The 12,506-nt window shown below is 41.1% G+C and overlaps 1 protein-coding gene across 1 annotated transcript in view; it reads right to left on the bottom strand.

Moving 5' to 3' along the window:
• DNAH1 (dynein axonemal heavy chain 1) overlaps positions 1–12,506 on the bottom strand; it is a 45,036-nt gene that overhangs the window by 2,312 nt on the left and 30,218 nt on the right. Inside the window, 19 exon segments of the mRNA XM_072421189.1 lie at positions 647–853; positions 929–1,073; positions 1,360–1,490; positions 1,562–1,729; positions 2,493–2,669; positions 2,776–2,955; positions 3,099–3,269; positions 3,347–3,478; positions 3,613–3,771; positions 4,116–4,260; positions 5,433–5,629; positions 6,884–7,035; positions 7,633–7,828; positions 7,907–8,132; positions 9,265–9,425; positions 9,534–9,683; positions 10,737–10,856; positions 12,104–12,229; positions 12,312–12,443. Coding sequence (XP_072277290.1) covers positions 647–853; positions 929–1,073; positions 1,360–1,490; positions 1,562–1,729; positions 2,493–2,669; positions 2,776–2,955; positions 3,099–3,269; positions 3,347–3,478; positions 3,613–3,771; positions 4,116–4,260; positions 5,433–5,629; positions 6,884–7,035; positions 7,633–7,828; positions 7,907–8,132; positions 9,265–9,425; positions 9,534–9,683; positions 10,737–10,856; positions 12,104–12,229; positions 12,312–12,443 — 3,075 coding nt within the window.

Raw genomic sequence — 12,506 nt, forward strand, 5'->3', positions numbered from 1 at the left:
ATTATTAAACATTATTAAAATATTGTTATTTTTAAACAGGATTTATAGTGTCAACATATTACGTAGCGCTGAAAAAAAAAGAGGTTGCAAATGACAGACAGATACACACAGTGACACAGGTGGAGGAGAGGACCTTGCCCAGAAGAGCTTACAATCTAGGGGGTGGGGGAAATATCACACAATCGCAGAGGGATATGGAATGGTGGGAAGTAGTGAGAGTTTAGGAGACAGAAGAAGACAGGTAGGGGATGTTGAAGTGTTGGGTTTAAAGAGCTCTTTTTAATGAGCAGAAATTAGGAGCCAGCCGAATCACATGAAGAAGACCATTTCAGAGAGTCTGGGCAGCTGTAGAAAAGTCTTGGAGTCATACGTGTGACGAGGTTATGAGTGAGGAAGTCATTGTGCAGCTCTTTAGAGTCCTCGCACCTCAGTCTCTGAGGAGCTTATACTCTAATGTCCCCACCATTGTCTGCAAGCCGGGAGTGATGACCACTGAGCCACCGCGGTGCTTAAATTTGGGAAATAGTTTAAAGTTCAGATTTTATGGTTCTGTTGTTGCCCCAGGATAATCTTTAGGTGATACTTTTTATCATTCTCCCACGGTAAGGATATCATAATGTTCATAATAGTCCAGAGATTAATTTACCTTAAAATCGAAGGCGATGGTATCGATGGAGATGACATGTTTCCTGGCGAAGTTCTGCAAGGTTCCAGTAAGGAAAGCCTGAGGGAAGAACAAACCGCTGATCCAGAAGACGGCTGGGATTCCATCTGTGATCCACTTCTGAAGGAACTTAATTCTCTCAAGAAGATCAATCACCCAGGATGAGAGTGGCTTCAGCGATGGATAGGCCTGGAGACAAACGGGATTGATCAGGCAATGGAAGAAAATGAAATATTACAGGAAGGTCATGGGAAGGTTTCTGACCTTTGCCCGCCACAGTTCTGGCACTGAATTGTTATAAAGACTGCTGGCCATCAGTTCCAACTGAGATGACATAACGACCTGACCCTTCATGGCCTTCAACAGATCACCCAGAGTCTGAGAGAGGACAGCCAGGAGGCGATTATACCTGGAGAAATAAAATGTGTATATTAGTAAAGCTAAAGCTCTGACATATACCGAAAAGCTGTACAGAGATCACTGAGCCAGTCCTATTTGTCTGTATTATTATACATTTATGTAGCTCTGTCATATACTGCAGTGCTGTACAGAGATGAAAAAGAAAAACACTAGTAGAACACTCTTGCATTTTGTGTACTGGTTTTCTATATGGGATTGGATCCAGAACCTCACTGCCACCATGTTGTACCATAACTCTGACTCCTCCCACCCGGCATGTCTCGTCTGATCCATACCGTATCACCTCCTGCACCAGCACAGTGTTCATTGACTCCTGGTACATCACCGGGTATTTTTCCATCACTTCCTTCACAGGGATGAGCGATGGAACTTTCTTCAGGATCCCCTCAGCGATCTCTTCTACCATCTGAAGGAAATGATCAGTCAGTGAGGATCCAAACAAAACAACCTCATCTTATTAACAGAAACCATCCTCACCTCATCGCGGCTCCCTCCTGCGCTCTGCGTCTGTGGCTGCAGCGTCACCAGAGACCCCAGGAGGGCGAAGCTCTCGTTCTGTGCGAAGGTGATGTTGGCGTTTTCATGGAGCCCAAAAAGTTCTGTCAGATCATTGAGCGGCAGAGAGCGGATGTACTGCAGATAACCCTGAAAGAGAAGAAAATTTTATTATGTTGAGAACAGGAAATGATCTATAAACTATATTTATCACTTGGTCTATGCATAGCTAAAACTTTGCATTTTAATTCCTGCTGGGGACATTTTATTTTACTTCCTGTCTGAGAGTACAACAAGAAATAAGGATACCACTCCAAAATAATGGAAATTCCCTCCTAAAATAAAATGAGTAGATATGTTTAAGTAACTTTTCATCAAAGTAAATTTTGCACATTCCAGTGCATCCTCATGAAGCAAATCTTATTTATGAAACGTGTTGATACGAATATCTCTTCACCAATGTCATGGGACAATAGAATTATTGATGGAGAAGACCTTTACATGTAATTATGGATTCCTTACCACAGCCTTCACATTACGTGCTGGTGGTTTTCATTACCTCTAGCTGAACACTAGAGGGCAGCAGAGTGGCTGTAATTAGGCTTCCTGCCTATAAGAAATTATGTCACATTATTCCTTGCAATTTGTATCACACTTATAGTCATGAACAATGGAGTGGCTACAGATGAAGAAATTCTAAATGAACTCCTTCACTGTAATGTCAGTCACTATGATGTTCTAGAGTAGGTGGGCACAGACACATATCCTGTACTGTGGTTGGCTGCTCTACCGATGTAAGGAGAGGATGATAAAATGTTCTCTGATTGTTTTTTTATAATATCAGCTGTAGGAAATATTTTCTGTCTCTAAAATATATAATAGAATCAATGAGATACAAGAAATTTCTGCTCACGTTCAGGTCATAGGTTGGGCTGATCTGATGATAAACTCCCGAATCTGAAAACTTGTAACCGTCTTCTAGAACTGGCGGCTGGTAAAAGTCCTGCAGGATGCTGAGGAGGCATCGTCGGTCCCAATCATCGGTAACGCGCCCACCGTAGTTAATCTCGCCTGCCGTGTAGCGCAAAACCTGCCGAAAAAAATACAAACAATGAACTCTCCACATGGCTGCATGATCTGTGATACCCAGACAGATGAGGTGTCGGCATGTAAAGGCCGTTTTTTTTGTTCCTCACCTTGTAAGGGATGTCAGCGTACTCCTCCAAAAACATCCGCAGCTGAGAGATGCAGATCCTGAGATCTCCGTCCGTGAATTCATAAGGGATATTGAAACCCAGTGGACCAAACTTCCGTCTTTCTAGAATGCTGCCATGGAACAGACATAGGGACAGGAGCAGGGCCTTGTGCTCCAGAGCCTGTGGGGGGGCATAGTCATGAGATGGTCAGAGGTGATTCAAGGGCAATCAATGCTTTCTATAATTGTGAGATCTCAGTGCTGAAGACAGGAAAGAGGGAAGAAGATGGAAGGTTTAGGACCTCATAGTCGGTCTGGTACTACCTTCATGCAGTCATTTAGTTGTGCTTCGCTCAGACTCAGGTAAGTGCGCAGAAGATTGGCTTTCACCCCCCGTGGAGGTTCAATGGTCAACTTAGAGCCGTTCTGTAGAATGGATACTGGGAACTGGTTACTGGGCATACTGGTCAGCCATAGGCGGAAATCCCGATGGACCTTTGGAGCAGAGAGGTTGTGTTTTCACTTACTGTTCTGCAATTGGAGTAGAATTGACTGAAGGAACTGAAACTTACCTTATCAGGATCAATATTCTCTATCAGCCTCTCCAGGGAGGGCATCCAGCTGGGTGCAAGATGGCAGTTCTGGAAGAAAACCCATTTCCCTCTCTCCATGGCATTCCTCATCATGGCCTCCGCCCGGGGACCCTGTGGGGAGGAAGACAATCGCAGTTTTTCTAATACTGAAATATCTCTTTATGGAAGAATCATGTTAGTATGAAGATCCAAAAAAATGGACAGATCATGGTGTGAGGGTAGCTGGGCAGTGGAGGTGTACTTACCTGGCCCTGTCCAAGTGATATGGCACTTAATTTCTTGGAGAATCTCATTTCTTCTGCAAACTTGTAGAGATCAGCAGCCGGGTCGGTACCAGGGGAGAGGATGAAGATGAGTGGAGTTACAGGAGAGGATTCCCGGAATACAGCGCCCAGGTCTGAGGTCTAATTGGGCAGAAAGATGAACGTGAAGATAAACATGACAAATCATCGTCTCAGCACTCAAGGTATAATAATAGTGTGTGACTGTGGGGGAAATTTGAGTGTCAGCTCCTCTGTACAGAGACTGATAGGACTGGTTCAGTGTTCTTTGTACAGCACTGTGGTATATGTCAGAGCTATATAAATGTGTAGTAATAATAGTGTGTGACTGTGGGCAGACATTATAGTGTCAGCTCCTCTGTACAGAGACTGATGGGGCTGGCTCAGTGTTCTCTGTACAGCACTTCAGTATATGTCAGAGCTTTAGAAATACTAGTATATATATTATTACTCTCAGTCTGCAGTACCTGCGGCTCTATGAACCTCTGACCCAGCTGGTGACACACATAATCCTGCATGGCGTTGGTCACTTTGTCTCCTCTCAGGCAGCGTAGAATTAGCATCTTCTGGAAGGTGTCCAGCGATTGTGCCAAACTTCCCGGGAGCTCCTCTCTGAGAAGACAGAACACATGACACAACTTAGATGGGTGGTTCAGCCAAACTTTGTCTGGTGTCTAAAACTGACCACACACTAATATTTGTGACAAGGCTTTTGATTTCTAGCCAATTATTGAAAAGCTGTTACATCTAACAGAAACTGTATATTAAATCTTTAGTGAGTGACCAGTTTTGGTGTAAAGAAGCAGAATTCCAGTATTTCCAACCAAACTCTGTGTATGAATTCATCAGGATACAAACTTGTATGGATGTGAGATCTAACAAATATAATATATATCACACAATGTGGGATTTAAAGTATCTCTAGCTTTAAATGAGTAAACCCCAAACTGCAGACCTTTGCTTGTCTATAATTGGCCTTTAGGGTTGATACCTTTATTTGATGAAAATGATGTAGCCACTAATCCTCCCACTGACTCCAAAGGGCACCATTGGTGAGGCACTACACCTCCCAATTTTATTTAACACTATTGATGGGGAACTATTCCTCAAAATTACATGGACACAATTTACATTACCATGGACACAATTCTTGCTATGACACCATGGATGGGGCACTATCCATTGTGTCATGTTATAAATGATGGGGAATTATTACTCTTGCTGACACCAATAATTAAGGCTCTACAGTATATCTCCAACAGACATCAATGATGGAACGCCATTCCTGCTATGAATGTATTCATGGGATACTATTCCTTCAAATAACACCAAGCATGGGCACATGCCTCCAATAATACCAATTATGAGGTATTTTTCCTCCCACTGACATCATTTATGGTGCAGAATTCCTTTGAATGTTATTCTCCCAGTAATCAGTTACTTCCAATGACCATGGATGTTGCAGCATTTTCTATACCAACTGCTTACACTCAGCCCTTGTAAAAACTAAAGGACTTTGAATTGGCCCTCTTTGAGGTTTTCTGCTGTAAAAGATTTTCAAAGTTTAGCTCCTGGGAAATAAAACATAAAATGTGGAGAGTAAATATTTATATTCTCTATGTGATGGTCCTATGTCACTCCACATCCATTTCATCCAATGTTTGTGTTGTACACATCTCTCTGTGTGATTGTTCTGTAGGGTAGATCTGGTTATCATCTCACACCGCCAGGAAGCCACTATCATCCCGTGTCTGGTACGTGCAGTGGAAGGGGATCGGACTCACCGGTGTGGCTCAGGGCTGTCACAGATCCTCTGATAATCCTCGCTGTATTGAGTGATTTGCTCTTTGATGCTGCTGAAGTTGCTGAGTGAACTCAGGGCTTGGATATCCCTCCAGGCTCGCTCCGTCAGCCACTCCGGACACGGATTCTCAGCCAGAATGGATGCTGTACCCCCTGAGAGCAAGAAACGCCACTCGTCCTGTGGAACATGGCAAGGAATAACTAAGCAATATATTTATATGATGTGATTGTCTATAAAACAAGCTCAGCCATTGATCCCTACACTCCATTCCTTAATTTTTGGCACAAATCTAAATAAAATCAGGGACTGTGACTTCAAAATCTGAAAATGACTTACCTGCCTGAGTAACTCATATCATTTGTTTCCACACCTGGATTTTGGTGGAGAACTTTTTTTATTTGTAATAACTTCCAATGGAGATTTTTATTCTGCTCTCAGTGTTTCCCCATAATAGGATAATAATCTACATGACGTCACTATGGGGGAAGTTTTTTCCCTTGTGAGTGATACCCAGCTTCCTGTGCATGCGCGGTCTGGAGCAGGTAAAATTAGTGGTCTGCCGACCTGAAAATGTTGGCGGCCACTGATCTAGGAGGTAGGTGAAGTTTCACATAGAATAGATAGAAGGGGAGATATAGAGTGATGGGAAGTAGTGAGGCTTTTAGAAGATAGGAGATGATGGCAAGTTTGAAAAAATGGATTTTGAGCGATCTTTTAAAGGAGCAGAAAGTAGGAGCAAGCCGAAGAAGGAACACAATTCCACAGAGTCAGGGCAGCTCTAGAAAAGTCTTGGAGCCGTGTGTGTGATGAGGTTATGAGTGAGGAAGTCATTAGTAGGTAATTGGAGGAGCAATACAGATAAAATTACAAGCAGTTGCCAAGGTGCCTCTGTAGAGAGCGGCCCCCGGTCTTTAAGTTTTTAAAAAAAGCTGGCTAACCCTTTTTTTGTGAAATGTTGCCTTGCCTTTTACATATAGTGCAAATGGAACAAAGACCAACACACCAATAAAGACCAAGTTCAGATTCTTTTGTAAGCTGATGTGGTTGAGGGCTGAGAACGTTTCTATTTTGTATGCAGTTCATTGTTGCCCTGTTGGTTATAAGCTTATGAAGCGTTTTGTGGCTGTGAAATATTAGTACTAGTGAACCACATAAAGATTTACTATACCTAACACCCACAACCCCCTTCTGTGTATTTGATGCTTCAGTTGCATTGTAGCTAATATGTACAATCTGTTGATTTTGGCATTTTTATACTTTTAACAATGATATATATGTATGATAGATATTATATATATATATATATATATATATATATATATATATATATATATATTATAAAATATATATAACCACTGATACCAATACAGTACAAGCTGGATGTCCCTTATAGACAATGTCTATAGGTGGAGATAGAATCCGGGGTCTCACCATGTCAATGAGCCCCTTGTCCATGAGGATTCGCACACACAGCAGGAAGGAGAACATGAGTTTGTGCTTCTCGAACAGACTGCGACACACATTGCTGTACAGGCTAAAGGTGAATTACGTGTTTATGTTCTCAATACGCTTCTCCACGGTTTCTAAAACAGACAATTACAGGACAGGATTAGATCAGTGCAACCCCTTTCATACAATCCAGATCATCAGTTTTTCTTTCCTGCAGTTTACAAACCCTAACATTTAGGTACCTACATTGCTAACATTTAAAAACACAATTAACAATGTTTAAATTAATATCTTTTATCATTTTAAAAACAACAACATCCCAATTATATACAAAGGAGATTCAGTCATGCTGATTACCATCAAGTGTGAACGGTGAAATATTCAGGTTTTTAACCAACACAATGTACAGTATACAGAATGTAATAATATAGTCACTAATAAATAAAAAAAAAAATATAAACTCAACACAGCACAACATCAGGGATCCAATGTGCTGAGGTAAGCAATATATTATAACCAATCTACTAAAAGTCAGGTGAGCACCCCGTGTGTGTTGCAGATGGGACATCACATAGTCAGGAATAAATATAATGTCATAACTATATAGAGGAACTAAACATGGATGGAATAATGATAAGTGAGGAGTTTAGGAGACAGAAATCTGCAAAGCTGTAATAGATGGGGCAGCCAGGTTTGATATAATTAGATATGAAGTAAAAATTGCACTTTACCTGCTCTCTCAGAGTTGGCGATGGCGGCACTGAAGATGCCCAGGAACCACTCCAATGAATATTGGTACATTGGATCCACATTGGACAAATCTGAGACGCAGAAGAACAAGATCTGTGTCCTGACGGCTACAGGGACATACTGGCACCTCGTGCTGTCGATGTCTTTTTCCGTCTGCTCAGCCACTTGCACTTTTGCCTGTGGAAAAAGGAAGTTATTTCACAGCCGGCCCAGAGAGTGGTCAGAAGCCAAGGAAGAGAATTTTCTAGTGCTCACCTTAATCTCAGCAGCTTTCACCTTGGAGGCCTCCAGTACTTTGATGAGGTCCACATCATCCACTGGATTCCCCTGGGAGGAGCTGAGACGGGTCAAGATCTGATCTTCGATCTCCTTAAGCTCTTGGCGCATTTTAGCATTAGACAAAATTAGCTGGTTCTTCGCTTCTTCTAAGTCCGGCCGTTCCTCTGCCACAACAAGCCCAAGAAGCTGGTCCTCCAGACCACTGGATATAACGGGGGAAATCAGAAAAGTTCACATGTACAGGGGGCTAATCTGCATGCGATCACTCATGGCAAGTCAAAGATTCACTCTGAGGGCCTGATTTATTACTATTATTATATGATTACTGTGGGTTCTGTTGGGAATCTATTTCATATTTGAGACTCAGGGTCTGATTTATTAAAGCTCTCCAAGGCTAAAGAGGATACACGTTCATTAGTGAAGCTGGGTGATCCAGCAAACCTAGAATGGATCTGGTCCGGGAGTCAAAACGTTTGCTAGCAAATGGGTTTGAAGAAATCAATTCCGGGATAACCCAGCTTTACTGATGAAAGTGTATCCTCTTCAGCCTTGAAGAGCTTTCATAAACCAGGCCCTGAGTCTCAAGTATGAAATAGATTATCAACAGAACCCACAGTAATCATTCCATTTTCAGTAATAAACTTCCAACTTCCATTCCTCTTCCAACAGCTCTTTCCCTACATATGGTGTGTAATCAGACACATCAAAGCAGCAGGATTATCTTTCTGGAAATGGAATGTGAAGAGGCACAAAGTGATGGGGAGATGTGGGTTTCTGTAGTCCAGCAGGGAAGAACTCAGGGCAGGGCTGACAACACGGTTTAGAATTTCAGTGCAGCAGAGATGCTGTGTTGTCAGCTTAAAGAGGAAATCAATAACTTACTGTATTTCTAACAGATCAACCGTTTTTTAATGTTTTTTGACATTTTAAAGGAATAAAACATGGAACATTGTGCATATATTGTGACTTTTTAACCCAGTAAGATAATTTTTATATTAATGGTCATGAAAGTTATTAGCAGTTCTTTCACATAAAACAACATTGTGGGCTCTAGTTATAAATTATTTCCCTGTCAATTCGTTATTTCCTATTTATTTCCTTTTGTGATGGCTGTGCACTTTTGAAGGTTGGCCACTAGGTGGCAGAAATATGTCATTGTTTTATTAGAAACAGAAAGGAAAGGAGTAGAGAGATCTGACCATCTGTTAGCGGATTTCAAAGGAATTGATGGGGGGAATACTTTATAAATAGAGCCCAATGATTTCACTGTTTTTTTAAGTAGTTGGATTAGCAGGATAAAAAATGTTTGCTGTGATCAATTAGTATTCTCCTACCTGGGAGATAGTGTGAAGTTGATGAGGGTAACTTTGGTGCATATTTCAGGTGGATAATGAGGATTCGGCAGTTTGGTGGTAATATACATTCTAAAGTCATCGTGATACGGAATGACGGCATCTCCCAGGCGTAAGACGGTGCTTCCTTGCTGCTTGTATGTCTGCAGAATGGTGAGAGGGACATAAAAAGGGTCATTGAGGGACAGGAGATTTGGAAGATACCATCACACATAAACATGGAGAAGTCACAGAACATGTTCCTAATATACCTGTTTGAGTAATACGGGTTCCAGTGCGGGGTCCAGCTCTTCTCCAACATTTTCCAGCATAAATGGCTTTCCAAAACGAATTGCATTTTCTAAACTGCGCAGGAAATCGCGGTCACTGAGCTTCACCACATCTAGGCCATTATCTTTCTCCTGAGAGAGACCAAGTGGACATAATCAGAACTATGCAATGATATAATGTGGGTTCAAAACCATTTTCCAATGGCCAAATCAGGTACAGAGACTGGGCAAAAGAGGCTTTGCTGAAATGATCCATTTGCTGAAATTTAAAATTAGCCACAAACTTTTCATCCAGATTGGAATGGAAAACTTGACTTTAACACCTGGCTTTATCTTCTAACCTGAGATCACCATGTCAGTACTTAAAGTCAGTACTTAAAGTTCCTTTATAAACAAAGCAAAATCAGTTACAGTACCTTAAAGGTGGACTCAATGTGTATTCAGAAATTATCTATTTTCTTAAATATTTGAAAGTTAAAAAAAAATGTAAAAGAAATCAAGCGTCCGCAAACTTCAGAAGTTATGTAAAGCCAAATAAATAAAAAACTTTTCACAATGGAAAAACTTTACAAAGCAATGATTTTTCACAAAATTTTGGCAAAGCAAAATCTCTCACATTACTTATTTCTAACAGAAACCTCACAAGGTATAGAGCTGCCTATAACAGGCCTGGAGTCCTGATTTAGCAAAGTTGAAAATCATATACAGCAGTGATTTTCAACCACTGTGCCGCGGCACACTAGTGTGCCATGAGCGATCTTCAGGTGTACCGTGAGAAATTATCCAATGTTGGTTAATTGGTGTGAAAATTATTTATTTACTGCAAATAATTTGTCTTCATTTGGCTATTATTATTATTATTATTATACCAGCAATGTATAGTGATAGGCAGAACAAAGAAGTACTCTTCCACTAGATGGCAGCAGGTAGCTAATTAATCTGTGACATTTTTGTTTAGTGGTGTTCCGTGGGATTTTTCTAATGTAAAATATATGCCACGATTTAGGAAAGGTTGGGAAACACTGATATACAGTATAGATTCATAATATAGATTCATATGAAGAAACATTCAATTAAAATGAAGAAGCAAAAAAAACGAAGTCTTGTTTCTCCAGGCTGGGGAACTTTGCCACAGTCTTCCCATTGCTCTGCACATCAGATGTCTCGGTGAGATCGTGAGCTCACCAGGTTTTTAATCCAACGATTGGCCTGTCCCTGAGGGTCGATGAAATGAGACCATCGCTGTGAATATTGGGTTATCACGCCATTCTCCACTGACAGTGTGTCATTAGGAAGACCTGCAATCTGAGGAAGAACAGGATTAGTATGATATATACAGACAGTGAGAAAGCATCTCATTTTCTCAATACTCCACCACCCCAAAACCTGGCCAGAGTCATCAGAAAAGACTTGCTTTAATTATTATTATTACACACTATTTATATATTACTCAGCGCTGTACAAAGCCCATAGTCATGTTACTAACTGTTTCTCAGGCTCACAATCTATGCATGTTGTTGGGATGTGGAAGGAAAACTGAGTACCTGGAGGAAACACACACAAACACAGGGAAACAGGGAAAACCTGTAAACTCCATGCAGATAGTGTCCTGGCTGAGATTCGAACCTGGGACCTAGTGCTGCAAAAGCCACAGTGCTAACCACTGGGCCACCGTGCTGTCTTCAACAATTGTGTCATTGAATATATTAATGGTCATAGAAACCTTCAAATCTTACAAGAACGATCTAACTGCTGATGCATCTTAAAGATAAAAACCATCACATTGGTTTCCTAAAAAATTACAATCTGCAAAGAACTGAGCTCCAATTTCCAACCCTGATGAGTAGCAAATATGGGACCAAATGGTTGGATGGTTTGTATTGGATAACATGGTGCATGGTTTGCTTCCATACTACTTAGTAAAGGATGCAGGAAATAGTCATTCCACCCAAATATTTTATATCAGCTTTAGATACAGTTGGTGGTCTGAGTCTGCTGGGGAATCCCTGGTGAGGTCTCCTGCTACAGTTCCTAATTCTCTTCCCACCCTAGTGTTCTGGTGTCTATGCTGGCATGTTTGTCATTTTTTCTCCAAAATATAAAGAAAGGTGGGGCCATTTAAAATCTATTACCATTGTGGTTTTTATTCTCCAGTATCAGCCAATACCTAAAATGTCTTTGACTGCACTACCTTGTATGGGTATATAAATATTATGGTCAGTGTTTCACCACAAAAACTGCACCTTGCACATGAAATAAAAGAGATTTTACTTCCACATATACAAAGGCTTCTCTATAATGATATATACAATATGAAATGGATTTTCACAGCTATTTCTAGTCAATTCCTTTTTTTTATTGATTGGTTGATTTATTTTTTTCTTTTGGTTGAATTTGAGGTACTAACTATGTAACCCCTTCAGAAAATACCATGCTGATATGTTTTGTATGCAAACTGGAGGTCGTCCAATGACCAGTACACCATACAGAGTGTGAACAGCATGAATTTATAAGTTAATAATAGAAATAATATCTGCTGTTTAATATCTCACCTGCCAGGATCGGATTTTTACAGGGTCTCCCAGTGTCACTATCAGGGATGGTTCCGGGGTACAAGGTACTTCCAATTCCTTCAGTTTCTTTGTCCATTGTTCAAACAGAGCTGTCCGATAATGTCCCTGTGGATAAGTGGGGATCATATAATTCATATCTGCTGTCCTAATACAAACTAAAGACAATATATTCAGAACAATCACTCACTGTGAAAGGACCGAGATAGGCCAAGAAGCCGGCACACAGCAGCAAATCTCCGGTGATGTTAACTAGAAGATTCTCCAAGTTCAGCACGGTGTCCTGCCAGCGCTGCCTCTCATCAGCGAGTCCGGTGATCAGCTGGGGTACAGAGGGATGAAAAGTGATGAGAGGTGTGTGTGTGTGTGTGGCGGGGGTGGGATA

The sequence above is a fragment of the Pyxicephalus adspersus genome, chromosome 8 (assembly GCF_032062135.1).
Source record: "Pyxicephalus adspersus chromosome 8, UCB_Pads_2.0, whole genome shotgun sequence".
NCBI lineage: Eukaryota > Metazoa > Chordata > Amphibia > Anura > Pyxicephalidae > Pyxicephalus > Pyxicephalus adspersus.